At 42.2% G+C, this 20,025-nt stretch overlaps 1 protein-coding gene across 1 annotated transcript; it reads right to left on the bottom strand.

Annotated features, from left to right (window-relative positions):
- On the bottom strand, positions 1,356-15,143 carry LOC102191604 (zinc finger protein 616-like). Its single transcript, XM_018063211.1, has 6 exons — positions 15,087-15,143; positions 10,314-10,440; positions 3,242-4,242; positions 2,138-3,007; positions 1,550-2,053; positions 1,356-1,465 (listed from the first exon to the last, which is right to left on the bottom strand). Exons 1-6 carry the CDS (start codon positions 15,141-15,143, stop codon positions 1,397-1,399), a joined length of 2,628 nt encoding a protein of 875 aa, XP_017918700.1. The 3' UTR covers positions 1,356-1,396.

A 20,025-nucleotide genomic window follows, 5' to 3' on the forward strand; every position in this document is an offset into this window, starting at 1 on the left:
TTGTTTACATCAGAATATATAATACTTAAGCGAATACTTTAATGTAATGGAATGTCAAATTACTATATGATCACTTGATGGTAATTAGGCAACTTACTTCTTGTTGAAAAATTGTAATATATTTTCTCTCATTTCTTTGTTTTCTGTTTCTGAAAGATATGTCAGTTTTGGACAACAAAGCACACTGTAAAATATACAGTCTTAAGAAGAGACTAGAATTTTTTTCACCAAAATTATCAACTTGGCACTATTTGTAAATGTTTCTATGTGTATTATCTGACTGAACTCAAGTCCTAAAGGAACTGTCTTTCTTTACATTTACAGGGCACCTACTATGTACCCTATCATCGTCTACGTGCATTTTAATGTTACAAAAGTCTCAAAATAACCCACTGACTTATGTATTTATTAGTGTAAAGCAGGAAAGAAATGTAAACTAAACATTAAAACTGGGTCATAACATGTGGATAGAAAAGCAACGCTAAGGAAAACCTATTAAAAAAAAAAAACAAGAAATAGGATGGCAGAACTTAAGAGATTAGCACTGAAACATATATATTACCATATGCAAAAGAGCCAGTGGGAGTTTGATGTCCGAGCGCTCTCGGACAATCTGGAGGGATACGGTCAGGAGAGAGGTGGGTTCAGGCGGGTGGGCACATATGTATGCCTATGGCCTATTCATGTTGATGTACACCAAAAACCATCACAATCTTGTAAAAAAAGAAAAAAAATTAACGGATGGTGAGTTAGGATGAACAGATAATCAAAGCTTTCCCACACCTAACACATGTGTGTAGTTTTCCTACAGTTTGAATTTTCTGAGGGTCAAAAACTTGATATATTTTACTGCTTTCTCTACATGTGTAAGCTTTCCCTGCAGAATGGATTCTCAGATGATCTGCAATGTCATTTCTTGTGACTGAAGTGTTTGCCACATAAATAACATTTACGTGGTTTCTCTTATGTATGAATGCCTAATGGGCAGTTAACGCTGAACATGCACTAGAAACTCTGACACATTCATTTCACTTGTATGTTTTCTATACACTATGAATTCTCTGATGAATTATAAGGCCTGGCCACTTGACCTAAAGGCTTTGTCACACTCACGACATTTATACTAAAATGTTTCTCACAACTGTCAGATTTCTAATGCTTCTCTCTAGTATGAATTCTCCAACGGTTTCTAAGTTCATCATTTCAAGTAACGCACCAGTCATATACTTCATATTTATATGGTTTCTCTCCTGTCTGAACTGCCTGATGATGAGTTATGGATGACTCTGCCTAAATGGTTTGTCACAATTTTTATATTTGTAAGGTTCTCTCCAGTATGAATTCTCTGGTGAACTGCAAGGTTTGCATTCACACTGAAAGCCCTGCCACATATACCTCATTTATATGGTTTCTCTCCAGTATGAACTCTCTGATGAACAGCAAGGCTTGAACTTACAGTGAAAGCCTTGGCACGTATACCATAATTACATGGTTACTCTCTAGTATGAACTCTCCGATGAACAGCAAGGGTTCCATTACGACTAAATGCCTTGCCACACACATCACATTTGTATGGTTTCTCTCCAGTATGAACTCTCCGATGAACAGCAAGGTTTCCAGTATGACTAAACGCCTTGCCACACACATCACATTTATATGGTTTCTCTCCAGTATGAACAATCCGATGAACAACAAGGTTTGAATTTACTCTGAAAACCTTGCCACATGTATCACATTTATATGGTTTCTCTCCAGTATGAAGTCTCCGATGAACAGTAAGGTTGGCAGTATGACAAAATACCTTGTCACATACATTGCATTTGTATGGCTTCTCTCCAGTATGAATTCTCTGATGAAGTTCAAGTCTTGTAGTGTGATTAAAGGCGTTGCCACACACATCACGTTTATATGGTTTCTCTCCAGTATGAACTCTCTGATGAACAGCAAAGTTTGAGCTTACTCTGAAAGCCTTGCCACATACATCACATTTATATGGTTTCTCTCCAGTATGAACTATCTGATGAACAGCAAGGCTTGAACTTACAGTGAAAGCCTTGGCACATATACCATAATTACATGGTTACTCTCTAGTATGAACTCTCCGATGAACAGCAAGGTTTCCATTACGACTAAATGCCTTGCCACACACATCACATTTGTATGGTTTCTCTCCAGTATGAACTCTCCGATGAACAGCAAGGTTTCCAGTATGACTAAACGCCTTGCCACACACATCACATTTATATGGTTTCTCTCCAGTATGAACAATCCGATGAACAGTAAGGTTTGAACTTACTCTGAAAGCCTTGCCACATGTATCGCATTTATATGGTTTCTCTCCAGTATGAACTCTCCGATGAACAGTAAGGTTGGCAGTATGACTAAATACCTTGTCACATACATTGCATTTGTATGGCTTCTCTCCAGTATGAATTCTCTGATGAAGTTCAAGTCTTGTAGTGTGATTAAAGGCCTTGCCACATACATCACATTTATATGGTTTGTCTCCAGTATGAATTCTCTGATGAACTGCAAGGCCTGCAGCTTGACTAAAGGCCTTGCCACACACATCACATTTATATGGTTTCTCTCCAGTATGAACTCTCCGATGAACAGCAAGGTTTGAGCTTACTCTGAAAGCCTTGCCACATGTATCGCATTTATATGGTTTCTCTCCAGTATGAACTCTCCGATGAACAGCAAGGTTTCCAGTACGACTAAACGCCTTGCCACACACATCACATTTATAAGATTTCTCTCCAGTATGAATTTTCCAATGAAGGCCAAGTTTTGCATTCTGATTAAAAGCCTTGCCACATACATCACATTTATATGGTTTCTCTCCAGTATGAACTCTCCGATGAACAGCAAGGGTTCCAGCATGACTAAATGCCTTGCCACACACATCACATTTATATGGTTTCTCTCCAGTATGAATTCTCTGATGACGTCCAAGTTTTGCAGTCTGATTAAAGGCCTTGCCACATACATCACATTTATATGGTTTCTCTCCAGAATGAATTAGCCGATGAACTGAAAGATTTGCAGTTTGACTAAAGGCTCTGCCACATATATCGCATTTATATGGTTTCTCTCCTGAATGGAATCTCTGATGAACTGTAAGCTTTGCAGCTTCATTAAAGGCCATGCCACATATTTCACATTTATATGGTTTCACTCCAGTATGAATTCTCCGATGAACACTGAGGTTTGCAGTATGACTGAACGCCCTGTCACATACGTTGCATTTGTATGGCTTCTCTCCCGTATGAGTTCTCTGATGAACTGCAAGTTGTGAGTTTTGAGTAAAGCATCGGCCACATACATCACATTTATATGGTTTCTCTCCAGCATGAAGTCTCCGATGAACAGTAAGGTTTGCAGTATGACTAAATGTCTTGCCACATACATTGCATTTGTATGGCTTCTCTCCAGTATGAATTCTCTGATGAACTGCAAGGTTTGCGGTTTGACTAAAGGCCTTGCCACATACATCACATTTATATGGTTTCTCTCTCATATGATATCTCCAATGAATTACAAATTTTGCAGCTTGCTTAAAGGCCTTGCCACACACATCACATTTATGTGGTTTCTCTCCAGAATGAATTCTCCAATGAACTGCAAGTTTTCTAGTTTGATTAAAAGCCTTGCCACACACATCACATTTATATGGTTTTCCTCCTGTATGGATTCTTTGATGTCTAATGAGTTCTGAGTCCTGAAGAAAGGTTATGTCACACTCATTACATCTGTAAGGTCTTTTATTTTGTGTTTCATGGTCTGGTAACAGTTCTGAAGGATGCATAACAGCATTCTCATCTTTATGAGAAAAGCCTTTGCAGACATTACGAGTTCTCTGAGATGATAAACCTGAGTCGCTGACATTTGTCACAACTTGACTACATTCAAAAATTATCCCTTCAGATTGCATCATCTGCAATTCATCCTGAAAGCTTGACCCGTGCCTTTCAAAAGTTCCATTTTCTGCATCACTTCTACTATGATGATCTGTTCCATCTGCGAGGTTTTTGTTATGGGATGTAGACAATCCTTTGTCATTTCTTTCATCATCTGTCCACAGACAATCAAAGTCATCCATATTTTCCTGGATCTTCCTGAGGTGAAAATCTTTGCTTTCAAGGCTTTCAGCTCTTCCAAACATCACTCTTTCAAAAATTTCCCCTTTCCCACTGTCTGCTTTTGCCTGTAATTTCTTCATCATATCTATATGAGACATATCTACAAGACACAGAGAACCACAGACATTCTATTAGTTACAATTCATAAATAATTTCTTGTCAAACACATGACTTTTATACCAAAAGTCATATTCATCCTGAACAGAATTATGAACCTTCGCAAAGATGATCTTCAAACTATAGAACACTAAAGGAATAGAACTCTTTAAAAGAGAATGATCATATGTAATTCAATTAATTTTAGGGTAGTGTAGTTTCAAACACAATCAAAAAACATTCATTTTATGCAAACTCATGTCAGTTCTCAAAGAAAACATATTTTCCCATCATGACCTCAAAACTCATCATACTTTGTACTAAACACACTGCTGTCTCATAATTGAGGAGAAACTAATGGTATATTGTACACACTTTATGCATATTTATATATATTTAAATGGTAAAGAACATACAGGACTAGAGAGGTGACTCAGTGGTAAACAAGTTGCCTGCCAATGCAGAAGACACGGCACAGGGGGATACAATCCCTGGGTCAGAAAGATCCCCGGAACAGGAAATCCCAACCAAGTGCACTATTCTTGCCTTAAAAAAATTCCATGGATAGGAAAGCTTGGTAACCTACAGTCCATGAGATCACAAAGAGTCAGGACTGAGCAACTGCGCAAACAAGCATCAAATAGGCAATACGTTGGAAGGGTAAACAATGCAAAAGAAGCATTCTAATGAATAATGTAAAAACTAAATGGCAGTTAGTAACTGTTCAACAAATAATGCATTGAGAAAATAAAGAATTCTGTAAACAATATATAAATATATATATATATATATATATATTTTTTTTTTTTTTTTTGCTTCTGAGAAGTTGGTTCCCTGACCATGGATTAAATCCAGGCTAGCTGCAGTGAAACTACTGAATCCTATCCACTGGACTCTCAGGGAATTCCCTAAAATAATTTTAAAAATAAAAAAATGAACACTTTTCCAAAGACCTCTTAGAAATCTATCAGTAGATAGACATATAGGCATCTTATGACATTAACAAGTGGTTCATGTCAATTATATTGTAAGTGAAAAATTCTCTACTTACACAATAATCATTCAGTACATCAACTCCCTATCTACACAGTAACCTAAACTCACCCAGTTCATTGGCTCCAAGATATATGAGAAGGAACAAGCTTTGGGGTTTCCCTTGTGGCTCAGAGGTAATGAATCCGCCTGCTAGTGCAGGGCACACAGGTTTGATCCCTGATCCGGGAAACTCCCACATGCCTGACAACAACTAAGCCTGTAGGCCACACATGATGATTCTGCACTGTAGAGCTGGGGAGTCACAACTACTGAGCAAACACAGAGACCACGCATTGCAACAAGAGAACCCACTAGAATGACAAGTTCATGCACTGTAACTACAGGGTAGCCCTTGCTCACTGCAAGTTAAGAAAATCCCGTGAAGCAACAACAAAGACCTGAAGCAACAAAGCCAAAAACAAATAAATTTTATTTTATTTATTTATTTATTTTTTTTTAGTGCCACCTAACAGCACTAATTACCACAGGAGGGGGACAAGGGGAAGTAAATACCTTTGAAATACATCATCACATGCTACTCAAAGTCAAGCAACAAAATTGACAGGAGTCAAATGACAGATTGTTGCAGAACATATAAAGACCTTGCCTTTTGGGATCTCTTTTCTTGGAGTCCACTTTCCATGAAACTTCTCTTTTTAAAAAAAAAGCAAAATCACTTTGTTCATTTAGAAACAGCCATCTGTAAGTCAGAACTACTTTCCATTTTCCTTAATAAAATGTAATTTTGAGGTAGCAGTTGGATGGACTGCAGGTTGGACATCTACAATCAGCTACCCTCCTCTTTGCATGCCCTGAGATAAGAGACAGGTGGGCTCAGGTTGAGGAACTTACAGCCAACAAAAACAGGTAAACAGCTGGTTTGTCTCTTAATTCAAGGGAATAATCATAGCAAGGACATAGAAAGGAAAACACCCTGTCTGATACAGGAGACAATACAGAAGTGCAGAAAGGCGCCTTGGAGTTAAAAGTCAGAGGTCAGTCCAAGCCATAATGGGTTCTGCTCCTCTGAGAAGCCTTTACGTCAAGATCCAGGGTATGCCTGTGTACCCAAGGGGAGGGTCCTGAGACAAATTAACCAGGGGGGACAAAGCAAAATGATTGGCCCACATTTCTCATACCTTTCTTACTAAAAACACACGTCTTACTTTCCTTAAGCAACCATGAGCTATCAGATATTTTAGCATTTTGTAGACTGGTGAACATAAATACCAGTGATAATGTCTAAGAATATTTGCTTTCTTATAGAGAATGTCTCAGGGTGGCACCAAACATATTCATTAATAGTCCAAAATCTCTTTAGTTTGTCTGTAAGAGGAAATGAGTTTTCAATAATCTGTGTTTCAGAATCTTATTTTATTTGGAAATGACCTATTCAATGAACTTTCATTACTTAGTTTAGCACAACCCTAGGAGTTCAGGTTGAAGAAGGCAATGGCACCCCACTCCAGTACTCTTGCCTGGAAAATCCCATGGACGGAGGAGTCTGGTAGGCTGCAGTCCATGAGGTCGCTAGGACTTGGACACAACTGAGTGACTTCACTTTGACTTTTCACTTTCATGCACTGGAGAAGGAAATGGTACCCACTCCAGTATTCTTGCCAGGAGAATCCCAGGGACGGGGGAGCCTGGTGGGCTGCCGTCTGTGGGATCACACAGAGTTGGACACGACTGAAGTGACTTAGCAGCAGCAGCAGGAGTTCAGGTTATTCAAACCTGGAGAGACTATTTTAGACAGACATTTCTAAAGTATAATCATTCTTTTTTTTTTTTGTATAATCGTTCTTTTTTTTTTTTAGTATAATCATTCTTAACAGAGTTTATTTAAAAGCTCCAATTGCATTTGCATTCTTTCCTTAAAAATTTCCTCACTCAAGTTACTTTAACTGTTGACAAACTTGCTTAACATTAAACCTAGGTACAATGAAAGTATTAGACAATGTTGAAGACACAAGACATATCTTTATTAGATTAGCAAACAAACGTTAATACTAGATATTTAATATTGAATATTTCCCAATTCATGTGAACCTGAAATTCATTTAGGTTAATTTCTGTTGTAATTGTTTGATTTGAAAGTGCTTACTTTAAAAAAAAAAAAACAATTGAATTAGAGCTCATTTACAAATTAACCTCAGCAATATTATTCAAACACAAAGACACACGTTGAGACAAACATAAATGCAGATCGACAGACATGAGAGCTCTCATACTTTCCTACTTGAGATTTAAAATCTCTTTCACCTTTTTCTTCCCACCCCCTGCCCCGTGGTTTAAAATTCTAATTTGCCCAAGACTGAAATCTCTGGAAAAATGGGTTACGTACTTCAAGGACATGGCATAGGTTGCATGCTATGCAAGTTCGCATCAGTCCTGTCCAAACCCCTGCAACCCCATGGACTCTAGCCCACCAGGCTCCTCTGTCCATGATGGGACTCTCCAGGCAAGAATACTGGAGTGGGCTGCCATTCACTACTCAGGGGATCTTCGCTACCCAGGGATGAAATCCACGTCTCCTGTGTCTCCCCCAGGGGCTGGCAGGTTCTTTACCACTAGAGTCATCTGGGAAGCTCTGGCAAAGGTTAACTTTCAGCTTTTTTTTCGGAAGGTGTTTTTAACAAGCTTGCTGTTTTTAATTCCACATGTAAAAAGAACTGGTTTTGCACTTTCAAAAGAAAAAAAAAATCATCTTAACCAGTTTTCTCCAGAGTCTAAACAACATCATGGCTATCCTGTATCAAACAACTTATCTTTCCTTTCTATAGTCACAGCTTTATGGCTACAATACAGATTGAACAGTACTCAAATTGACTGTGATAACAGGGACAGAAGGACTGATAAAAATCTTGGAACGTCTCTCCAGGATGATGGGGGTCTTTGATCAGAAGTATCTAAAGGGGTTAACAAACTTGCTAGAGTGGGAGAACCTGAGCTCCCCCTCCCTGCTCAGAGACTGGGGCCGTTAGAAGGGGACCAGCTGATGGAGAGGGAGACAGAGGGGTTGGGAGGGGTGTAAGGCCACAACAGGACAAAGAATGGAGAAAGGGCAGTATGGGGACACTATTGGAGCTGGCTAAAGAGAGTCAACTTAAAAAGTGAAGATTTGATCAGCGAAATATAATATGACATTGTAATATGGATAATCATCCTTACAAATCACACAGTTCTTTTTGCAGTTCTAAGTTACCTTTATTTACCTCACGGTAGGCAGAGAGAATTGGAGAAGGCAATGGCAACCCACTCCACAGTTCCTGCCTGGAGAATCCCAGGGATGGGGGAGCCTGGTGGGCTGCCGTCTATGGGTTCGCACAGAGTCGGACACGACTGAAGTGACTTAGCAGCAGCAGGCAGAGAGAAGGATCCAGGAGCCAACTTGGATGGTGCTAAGCCTGGGGCTTGTTTGGCAAGGGCCCCTGCAAAGACTGAACAATCTCAAGATTTGTCCTCTATCTTATCTATGGTGCTGCAAGACTTGTACTCACAGGAGACAGTCAGGACATTCACACTCAAGGCAGTTTCCACGCAGGTTAGAAGCAAGGTCAGAGGAATGCATTGCTTTGTCCTGAAGCCTAAATAAGACTATTTATTTAATTTCCCGAACACCCTGGTGGCTCCATGGTAAGAATTTGCTTAGTAATGGAGGAGACATGGGTTTGATTCTTGTTCTGGGAAGATTTCAGATGTCACGGAGACTAAGTTGATGAGCCACAGATACTGAGCTTGTGTGGTAAAACTACTCAAGCCTGTGTGCCTAGGGCCTGGGCTTCACAACAAAAGAACCCACCACAGTGAGAAACCAGCTTTCCGCTCTAGAGAGTAGCCCTGTCTCGCCTCAAACAGACAAAAGACCACATAGCAAAAAAGACCCAGTACAGGTCAAAAAAATATATATATCTTGCCTTCATTTCTGTCGGTGCTATAGCACCACTCGAGGGTGCTGTACATTTCAGAGGTCAAAGAACAGAGCTGTAAGTTAGGGAGAAGAAAAATCTCCTGTGAGAGTTCACAAACATTAAACATCTCTTTTCTCACAGAACTCTCCCACTTAGAGAGTTTCCCAAACACCATGAATGGTGTGGTTTCCTCCCTGTGCTTGTAACAGCTGCCCTGGGATCACACTGTGGATACTTTCCCACTCATCTGGATGTTTGCTATTAGCACCTCATTCTCCACAATCCAGGGGTCTTCTTCCTTGTGCCACAAGAATGGAGATAATGTTCAGATCAGAAACAGAACTTCCTATTCGGAAGTAATGCCATATACTGTGGCTTCTTCTCTCTCTCTTTTTTAAATAAATGTATCTGTGATTTTTCATACATTGGTTTATTCATTTCTTTTGGCTCGGGTGAGTGTTCCTTGCTGCTTGGTCTTTTCTCCAAGTTCAGCAAGTAGGGGCTACGCTCCAGTTACAGTGCTCGTGATCCACTTGCTGTGGCTTCTCCTGGGGGCACGGGCTTCCGTAGTTGTCCCATGTGGGCTCAGCAGTTGCAGCTTCCAGGCTCTAGAGTGCTGGCTCGTAGTTGAGGCACACAGGCATAGCTGCTCTGTGACATGTGGGATCTTCCCAGACCAAGGATCCAACCCGTCTCTCCTGCATTGGCAGGTGTAGAATGCAGCTCTTTTGTCAGCCAAGGAGTGAGGACATTACAAACGGACAGAAAAGTACTTCTCAAATGAATTTACTCTCTGCCGCCTTCTGAATGCACAGGGAACAGCAGGTATCTAGTTCCTACCTAAGAACTACTGAACCAAGAACACAGGGCTAGAAAACAGGCAACTAGATATTTCAAAGTTTGAAATCAGCTTTATAAACACTCAAGCTGCGGAGAAACTCCTTGTGCATCACACACAGTGGGCAGGTCACCTGAAGGAAAGTCAAGTTTAAACTCCTGATGCTAATCAGCAAGCTTTACATGTGTGAGTCAGAAAGGTCAAGAAAAACAGGAGCTCTCAAAAGGTAAAGAGGGAACATGCAGAGGTACCCCAGGGCAGATCCCCACTTCAGAGGGAAGTGATCCTCACCCACAGACAGCAGGTTGCTGAGGGTCTCCACCATCACATCCTGGTACAAGGTCCTCTGGGCAGGGTCCAGGCAGTCCCACTCCTCAGGAGTGAAATCTAGGAACACATCCTTGAAGCTCAACTGTGCCTGAAATGAAAACACATTTCACCAATGGGCCCTGAGGAAGATTCTTAGTTTCACACAAAATGAGAAGAGGTGAGAGGGGTAAAGCTCAATTCAGATGAAGTAATACTCTGACAGATACTTTAAAAGCTGCTTGAAGCAAACTGTTGGTCTGCAATCTAATTTATAATCTCCTCTTTTTCCTAAGATTACGATATCCTGCAATCAACATGAATTTGTCATGTATGTGGACAATACATGAGAAATACAGAAATTAAAACCAATACTGGGTTGTCTATGCAGAAGTGTTACATTCAACACACTGAGTGGCTTTCACTATCTAGATGAGTTACAGCAAGACTGGTGTCTTCAGACATGACAAAGTCCACAGTGACTTTGTTTATTTTTTAATTAATTAATTAATTTTACTTTGGCTTCCCTGGTGGATCAGATAGTAAAGCGTCTGTCTTCAATGCAGGAGACCCAGGTTTGATCCCTGGGTTGGGAAAGTCCATTGGAGAAGGAAATGGCAGCCCACTCCAGTATTCTTGCCTGGAAAATCCCATGGACGGTAGAGCATGCTAGGCTACAGTCCGTGGGGTCGCAAAGAGTCGGACACGACTGAGTGGCATTCACTATCTACATGACTTACAGCAAGGCTGGTGTCTTCAGAGATGACAAAGTCCACAGTGATTTTATTTATTTTTTAATTAATTTTAATTTACAATATTGTATTGGTTTTGCCATACACTGACTTGAATCCGCCATGAGGGCATTCTGAACCCCCCTCCCTCCCAATCCCATCCCTCTGGGTCATCCCAGTGCACCACCCCCAAGCACCCTGTATCATGGATCAAACCTGGACTGGTGATCTGTCTCAACATATGATATTTTACATTTCAATGCCATTCTCCCATATCATCCTGTCCTCACTCTCTCCCACAGAGTCCAGAAGACTGTTCAATACATCTGTGTCTCTTTTGCTGTCTCACATACATGGTTAGCGTCACCTTCTTTCTAAATTCCATTTATATATGTTAGTATACTGTTTTGGTGTTTTTCTTTCTGGCTTCCTTCACTCTGTATAATAGGCTCCAGTTTGATCCACCTCATTAGAACTGATTCAAAAGTATTCTTTTTAATGGATGAGTAATAATCCATTGTGTTAATGTACCACAGCTTTCTCATCCATTCATCTGCTGATGGATATCTAGGTTGCTTCCATGTCCTGGCTATTATAAATAGTGCTGCAATGAACATGAAAACACACTGACTTTTAAAGAACACACATTGTAATGATGATGACATCATCACACTGATGACAGGTGTTTCAGCAATTCCTACGCACTAAGCATTATCTTAAAGACTTTACACAGATGAACTTGTCATCAATAGAACAGCATGTTAGAGAAAGATCTGTGTCCACCTTCAGTTCAGTTCAGTTCAGTCGTGTCCGACTCTTTGCGACCCCATGAATCGTAGCATGCCAGGCCTCCCTGTCCATCACCAACTCCCAGAGTTCACTCAGACTCACATCCATCGAGTCAGTGATGCCATCCAGCCATCTCATCCTCTGTTGTCCCCTTCTCCTCCTGCCCCCAATCCTTCCCAGCTTCAGAGTCTTTTCTAATGAGTCAACTCTTCACATGAGGTGGACAAAATACTGGACTTTCAGCTTTAGAATCATTCCTTCCAAACAAATCCCAGAGCTGATCTCCTTTAGAATGGACTGGTTGGATCTCCTTGCAGTCCCAAGGGACTCTCAAGAGTCATCTCCAACACCACAACTCAAAAAGCATCAATTCTTCGGCACTCAGCTTTCTTCACAGTTCAACTCTCACATCCATACATGACCACTGGAAAAACCACAGCCTTGACTAGACGGACCTTTGTTGGCAAAGTAATGTCTCTGCTTTTCAACATGCTATCTAGGTTGGTCATAACTTTTCTTCCAAGGAGTAAGCGTCTTTTAATTTCATGGCTGCAGTCACCCTGGGGAGTAAATTCTGTCACTCTAACAAATCACTCAGATCCAACCGTTAAGAAATGAGCCAAAAGCACCTGAGCTCAGGTGGTTAGGAGTGACAACTGAACCTAAAGAATCAACCAGTTAACTAACAGAGAAGCAGAGAGTTTCCTGAAAATACCTGAAACAAGTTTAAGGAAGCTGAAATACAATAGAATAGCATAAATGGTCACGATACAGGGTCACACCCTCTCCCATCGCAACCCTCACAATGTCAATAATCTTACTACAATTTACATCATTCATGTCATGATGCAGAAAAAACTTAACACCATGAAATACACTTAAGATACAACTGAAACTGCTACAAAGCATACACCATTATTTATGAGAGGATGTTTCTGTAATAAAACCACAGAGTTACATATCCATGCATTCATGCATGCATGTGTAAACACACAATTGGTTGAAATAAGAAGAGTTGTCTTCATTTTTTTCTTTCATTCTATCAAAATTCATTCAGCATCAGCTTTGTGCCTCAAACTTGAAATATAGCAGTGAACATGATGGAGCTTACAGTCTAGCAGCCAATTTCATCATCTAGCAGCCAGCCAGCCGATTTCATCCACAATTTTAACGTTACTACTGAAACAAGTCTTCTGATACAGGCCTGGTGCTAAAACAAGATTAAACAGAAAGTCTAAGCTACACTGAAAAATCAGACAAGGTCTCTGTGAGGAAGAAACACTTAGGATTGGCAAGGTGGGAAACAGAAGAGTGTTGCAAGTAGAAAGAACAGCCTGAGTGTCAGCTCTGAGGCAGGAAGATATTTACTGAACAGAAAGTCAGCCAGTGTGACTGGAACACGGGGAATGTACTTGGGGTGATGCCAGGCAGAGGCTAATCTATGTAAGATCTATGGATTTTGGAATTTATTTCAAAAGCTACTGAAGTCACTGAAGAATCTGCAGGAGGAAAGCTAGACACTTAAGATTTGTTTTTCAGAGCTCAATCTGCTGTGTGTGGAAGTGGTTGTTTACCTGCTTACTCATGCCAGACTCTGCAACCCCGCTGACAGCAGCCCACCAGCTCCTCTATCCATGGAATTCTCCAGGCAAGAATACTGGAGTGGGTTCCCATTCTTTTCTTTATTTTACTTCTTCATTTAGTAACTCTGTCAACATTCTATTTCTTTTTCAAAGCTTATTTTGCTTATGTTGGGTGGTCATTGCTGTGAGTTGGCTTTCTCGAGTTACAGCTGCAGTACACAGGCTTCAGATTGCAGTGGCTTCTCTTGTTTTGGAGCACAGGCTCTAGAGAGTGCACGCTTCCGTAGTAATGGCTTCCGGGCTCTAGGGTACAGGTTCAGTCATTGTGGCCCATGGGCTTAGCTGCTCTGAGGCATCTTCCCGGACGTGGGATGGAACCCACGCACCCTACATTGGCAGGCATATTGTTAGCCACTGTACCACCAGGGAATTCAGCAACATTATCTTATTCTAGTTCAAAAACAATAAAAAGTAATACAAGCAGAAAATAACATACAGAAGATTTCTTCCAATCTTTATAAAATACCTGTATTTTAAAATATGTGGCCCTCCCTACGGTATGTGGTAAAGAATCCACTGGACAATGCAAGGGATGTGGGTTTTTGCCTGGTCTGAGATCCCACATGCTGAGAGACAACTAAGATGATGAGTCTCAATTCCAGAGCCAGAGCTGTACAGCCCAGGAGGTGAAACTACTAAAGCTGGCGCACTCTAGAGCCTGGGCTGCAAGACAAGAGAAGCGACTGCAATGAGAAGCATGTGCACTGCAACCAGAGAGTGGCCACCACTCGCCAGAACTAGGGAAAAGACACTGAAGCAATGAAGATACAGTACAGGAAATAAATAAATTTCTAAAATAATAATGTGATTTTTATCATTAATTTTAGGTATGTACTGATTAACAAACTCCAAACTTTATTATTTTATTCCACTAAGAAAATACTCAATCAAGATTAGTGAAGTTGGAGGATTCCCTCATGGTCCAGTAGTTAAGACCTCTCACTTCCACTGTAGGGTTTCACGTTCGATCCCTACTCAGCAAACTAAGACCTTGGAAGCTGCATCATGTGGTCAAAAAATGAAGAAAAAAAAATTAGTAAGCCTGATTTCACAGTTTAAATTAGATGGTGTAACAAAACACTCCCTAGCCCTAATATCTATTTCTGAATGTTCCATTCCATTCCCAAACACTTAAGTTTTCAAGGAGGTGCTCATTTGGTTTTAAATATACTATAAAAAGTCAGAACTTATTTCCCCTCAGTGGCCTCTTTGGCAGATTTTACTATGTACTGTACATGTTAATACGTGAGGTCCACCTACAGCTTCTTTACCCTGATTGACAGAGAGCAGACACCACATCCACATGGGCCTGAAGCAACCCATGCTGCCCAACAGCATGAGACCCCATCTCCAACCCATGGGTGAGAAGCCCTACCCTGGACGGTGCCCAAGGGAACCTCCTCACAGGGGCCAGGTCACCGGTTCATGGGGAGACAGGATCTAAGTGGAGATGCCAGGCCCTGAGGGAAGGCCCCGGGGTGAGTGTGCATGTACTGGAGTCAGACAGGATACTTCAGAGTCAGAAACAATTAGCAAGTCCAGAGAAGGGCACTTCAGGAAGGCAGTGTGAGAATCCACTGAGAATATGACCTTACCGGAGAAAGAGCCATGCCTGACTCCTGTTCTTTCCTCTTCTGGGCTCCTTCATCCATGAGTCTTCACAGTTCTATCATGAAAGTAGAAAAGATGCTGTCTAATGCTTAGGGTCAACACACCCCCTTCCTGAGCCCCAACCACACACACAGGGAAGCCCTCACCATGAGGAACAGACAGTCCCCTGCGGCCACTGTCTTAGGAGGGACTCAGGACGGTCAACTCCCGCAGAGAGACCAACACGGGACTTTCCCACACTTTCCCTCGGATCACACCCCCTCCTGGTGAGGCCTCATGCACACAGCAGCAGGGGACACCTCCGCTCACCCCACAATGCCCTGCCGGTCACACAGCAGGCCCTGGTCCAGCCCCACTCACAGCAGAGTGCCCTCCCCTCCCCCAGGGCCCTGTCTCAGTCTCCGAAGTGGAGGCTAAGAGCCCTGGTGCTCAATGCAGGATCCAGATCTGAATCATCCGTGGCCTGTACACATTCTTGGGGCCCCACACGAGATCCTGAGGAGCGTGTCTGTGGGGGAGGGGTACAAGACACGCCCAGGCAAAATGCCTCATGATCTCATGTGAAGCCTGGGTTGAGCACTAGTGAAGGATTAAGCCCAGGCTACCTTCCAGCTTTACTGAGTCTAACGAGAAGGGTTCTGTGTACATATATCATACACCATGTGATCATGTGACATGCGTACACTGTGGAATATTTATCACAATCCACGAACCAACACATCCATCAGCTCCAAATGCCCATGTTCTGTGTGTGGTGAAAACACTGACAACGTACTCTCCTGACAAATTCCCAGCATGCAGTAACAGAACAGGATAACAACAGTAAGCGTGCTGCACACACATCCCCAGGACGCACTCATTTTACAACTCAAAGTCTGTACCTTTCAACCAACATCTCCCCAACCTCCCCACCTCCCAGCCCCAGATTACCACCATCCCAGTGTTGGGTACTAGTGAGTTTCACATTTTTACATTCTACAGATAAGCGAGCACAGAGAATATCAGTCTTACCCTGTCTGTCCTAATTCAGTTAGCATAATATTCTCTACACTCACCCAAGCTGTCCTAAGTGACAAAAATCTCCATCTACACGGGAAAGGATAAGAAACCCTTCCTCAGCGATCAATGCAAAGAAATAGAGGAAAACAATAGAATGGCAAAGCAAGACCTCTCTTCAAGAAAATCAGAGATACCAAGGGAACATTTTATGCAAAGATGGGCACAATAAAGGACAGAAACGGTACGGACCTAACAGAAGCAGAAGATATTAAGAAGACGTGGCAAGAATACACAGGAGAACTCTACAAAAAAGATCTTTATGACCCAGATAACCAAGATGGTGTGATCACTTACCCAGAGCAAGACATCCTGGAATGCAACATTAAGTCAGGCTAAGGAGCATTACTATGAACAAAGCTAGTAGAGGTGATGGAATTCCACATGAGCTATTTCAAATCCTAAAAGATGATGCTGTGGAAGTGCTGCAATCAATTCGACAGCAAACCTGCAAAACTTAGCAGTGGCCACAGGACTGGGAAAGGTCAGTTTTCATTCCAATCTCAAAAGAAGGCAATGCCAAAGAATGTTCAAATTACTGCACAATTGCACTCAGTTCAAATGTTAGCAAAGTAATGCTAAAAGTTCTCCAAGCCAGGCTTCAACAGTATGTGAACTGTGAACTTCCAGATGCTCAAGCTGGATTTAGAAAAGGCAGAGGAACCAGAGATCAAATTGCCAACATCCACTGCATCATCGAAAAAGTAAGAGAGTTCCACAAAACATCTACTTCTGCTTCACTGAATATGCCAAACCCTTTGACTATGTGGATCACAACAAACTGTGGAAAAATCTTAAAAGAGATGGGAATACCAGACCACCTGACCTGCCTCCTGAGAAATCTGTCTGCAGGTCAAGAGGCAACAGTTAGAATTTGACATGGAATAACAGACTGGTTCCAAACTGGGAAAGGAGTTCATCAAGGCTGTATACTATTACCCTGCTTACTTAACGTACATGCAGAGCCCATCATGCGCAATGCTGGGGTGGATGAAGCACAAGATGGAATCAAGATTGCAGGGAGAAATATCAATAACCTAAGATATGCAGATGACACCACCCTTATGGCAGAAAGAGAAGAAGAACTAAAGAGCATCTTGATGAAAGTGAGAGAGTGAAAAAGTTGGTTTAAAACTCAACATTCAGAAAACTAACATCATGGCATCCAATCCCATCACTTCATGGCAAATAGCTGGGGAAACAGTGGGAAAAGCGTCAGACTTTATTTTGGGGGGCTCCAAGATCACTGCATATGATGACTGCATCAATGAAATTAAAAGACACTTGCTCCTTGGAAGAAAAGCTATGTGTATGACCAACCTAGACAGCATATTAAAAACCAGAGACATTACTTTACTAACAAAGGTCCATCTACTCAAAGCTACGGTTTTTCCAGTAGTCATCTATGGATGTGAGAGTTGGAGTATAAAGAAAGCTGAGTGCCAAAGAACTGATGGTTTTGCACTCTGCTGTTGGAGAAGACTCTTGAGAGTCCCTTGGACAGCAAGGAAATCCAACCAGTCAATCCTAAAGGAAATCATTCCTGACTATTCATTAGAATTATTGATGCCGAAGCTGAAACTCCAATACTTTGGCCATCTGATGCAAAGAACCGAGTCACTGACAAAAACCCTGATGCTGGGAAAGACTGAAGTGGGAGAAGGGGATGACAGAGGATGAGATGGTTGGATGGCATCACTGATGCAGTGGACATAAATTTGAGTAAGTTCTGAGAGATGGTGATTGATAGGGAAGCCTGGAGTGCTACAGTCCATGAGCTGGCCAAGAGGCAAGACATGGCTGAGCAACTGAACTGAACTGAGTATTTCGTTACAAATATGTGTGTATATGTGCCTGGGTAACCAGTGAGGACTTCCCTGGGAGCTCAGAAGGTAAAGAATCTGCCAGCAAGGCGTAAGAGACAGATTTGATCCCTTGGCTGGAAGGATCCCCTGGAGAAGGGAGTGGCAACCCACTCCAGTATTCTTGCCTAGAGAATTCCATGGACAGAGGAGCCTGGCAGGGTACAGTCCCTGGGGTCACAAAGAGTGTGACATGACTGAGTGACTAACACTTACACTTACATGTTTTCAACCTGGATCCTGGGGCTCTGTAATCAACAGAAAGAGTTATGAGACCAGAGGGGAATTTTAAGAAAGGCTTTATTGGAACTCTTGCTGCAGTAAGGAGAGACAGAAAAAAAAGTGTGTGCCCCTGCTCCTCCCAAAAAGGGGGCTGAGCTGATCCCTTTGGTTACGGCTGGAAGGAAGCTGAGGTGATCTGCCCCGCCTCAGGCTCCCCGGAGGTGCTGTGAGCAGCAATCACAGGAAGTGACCTGCTTTTGCTTCTGGAGCCTCAGAAATCAAGCTTGGTTTTTGGTCCTGTTACTTATTGTTCAGAATTGCTGTCCACTCATGAATGTGGGTATAGTTTCTTTATTCAATTATACTTTCTTTGGGGCCTGATACCCGAGAAGAGGTTCGTCTAGGTGCAAGAACTGCAGTGAAAGGTCCCAGGACCCAGCCTGTCTCATACACACATCAGTTTCATCATCCACTCGGCCGAGAACAGACATTCAGGTTCTTTCTACAACACATGGCTGTTGTGAATCATACAGTATGGGTTACGGGAGTGCAGGTTACTCCTTCAAAATACTGATTTTTGCACAGGACTTCCCTGGTGGCCCAGTGGTGAAGAACCTGCCTAGCTCTGTGGGCAATGTGGGTTCAATCACTGGTGGGGGAACTAAGATCCCACAGGCGGCGGAGCGACTAAGCCCGAGCACCACACTAGAAAGTCAGTGCACCGAAACCAAAGATCCTGCAGGACGCAGGTGAAGCCAAATACATCAACAGTTTTTAAAATTTTCCTTTTCTTAGCTACATAATTAGAAGTGAGACTGTGCGATCCTATGCATGTTCTATTTTAAATCTTTCGGTAACTCTGTACTGTTTTCCATGTACCATTTGCATTGCCTTCAACCGTTTACAACCATTAACTATACTGTGCATGGACATGGCAGACGCCCGATTTCTATAAAGACGATGAGAGAACAGTAGAGGAATCCACTGCGCTGGCAGCAACAAGTAGCAGCTGCATCATCTCCAGAATAAGCCCCTGTACTACAGGTTGCTGTGGAGCTGATAATCCTCAGATTCTAAGAACAAGCCTTCACTGCATCATGTGAAACTTCTGCCATCAAAGCTGAGGCCCAACCATTACCTTTGAGGCTGAAAGAAACATCCAAACCTGCATCTGGGCCAACACACTCCCCAGAGACCTACTAATAATCTACCCATCCTGCTATGCAATCCCCAGAAGGTTCCAAGCTTTAACAACTCCTGTTTTAATGATGGAATAATACACATGAAGACACCCAAACACCAACCAGACTCAAGACATCGTATCAGTCACAGTGACCCCAGCAGCCCCAAACTGTCATCACCAAAATCTAATAATACAAGACAGATGTGTAGGCTGATGCACACGCCCCAGTGCCACTTCAACATCTTTCAAGGAACAAGCCAGCTTCTCTTTTTTCACCTTCCATCTGAAATCTTCTTCATTAGTAACTCAAACTAACAGAAAAATTATCGGTAATCCTCAAAGTGATCTCCCGAATTTTAACGACCGTTATTCTATGGGTCTGATTCTTGCCCTCCCTAAAGACACCAGAAAATCCACTGTGTGGAGCGGGTGCTGTGGGGCACTCCTGGATCCCGTCCCCTGTCTCTGGGACCACTGTGCCCATCCTCCTGCACCCAGACCTCCCTGTGGACTAAGCTTAGGCCTTGATTCTAACACACTGCAGGGTAACAGTCCTCAACCCACTTCCTTCCTTCGTCCACAGGTGTGATCATGTGTTTC

Source organism: Capra hircus, chromosome 18 (assembly GCF_001704415.2).
Source record: "Capra hircus breed San Clemente chromosome 18, ASM170441v1, whole genome shotgun sequence".
NCBI classification, from domain to species: Eukaryota; Metazoa; Chordata; class Mammalia; order Artiodactyla; family Bovidae; genus Capra; species Capra hircus.

Excerpts from the sequence above, each read along its gene's own strand:
- LOC102191604 (XM_018063211.1), bottom strand. The coding sequence starts at position 15,143 with ATGGATGAAGGAGCCCAGAAGAGGAAAGAACAGGAGTCAGGCATGGCT. Across the intron at positions 4,243-10,313 it reads CAGCAACCTGCTGTCTGTGG|ATATGTCTCATATAGATATG; the intron begins GTGAGGATCACT and ends TGTGTCTTGTAG. Across the intron at positions 1,466-1,549 it reads AATGTGATGTGTGTGGCAAG|GCTTTCACTGTAAGTTCAAG; the intron begins GCATTTAGTCGT and ends ATACGTGCCAAG.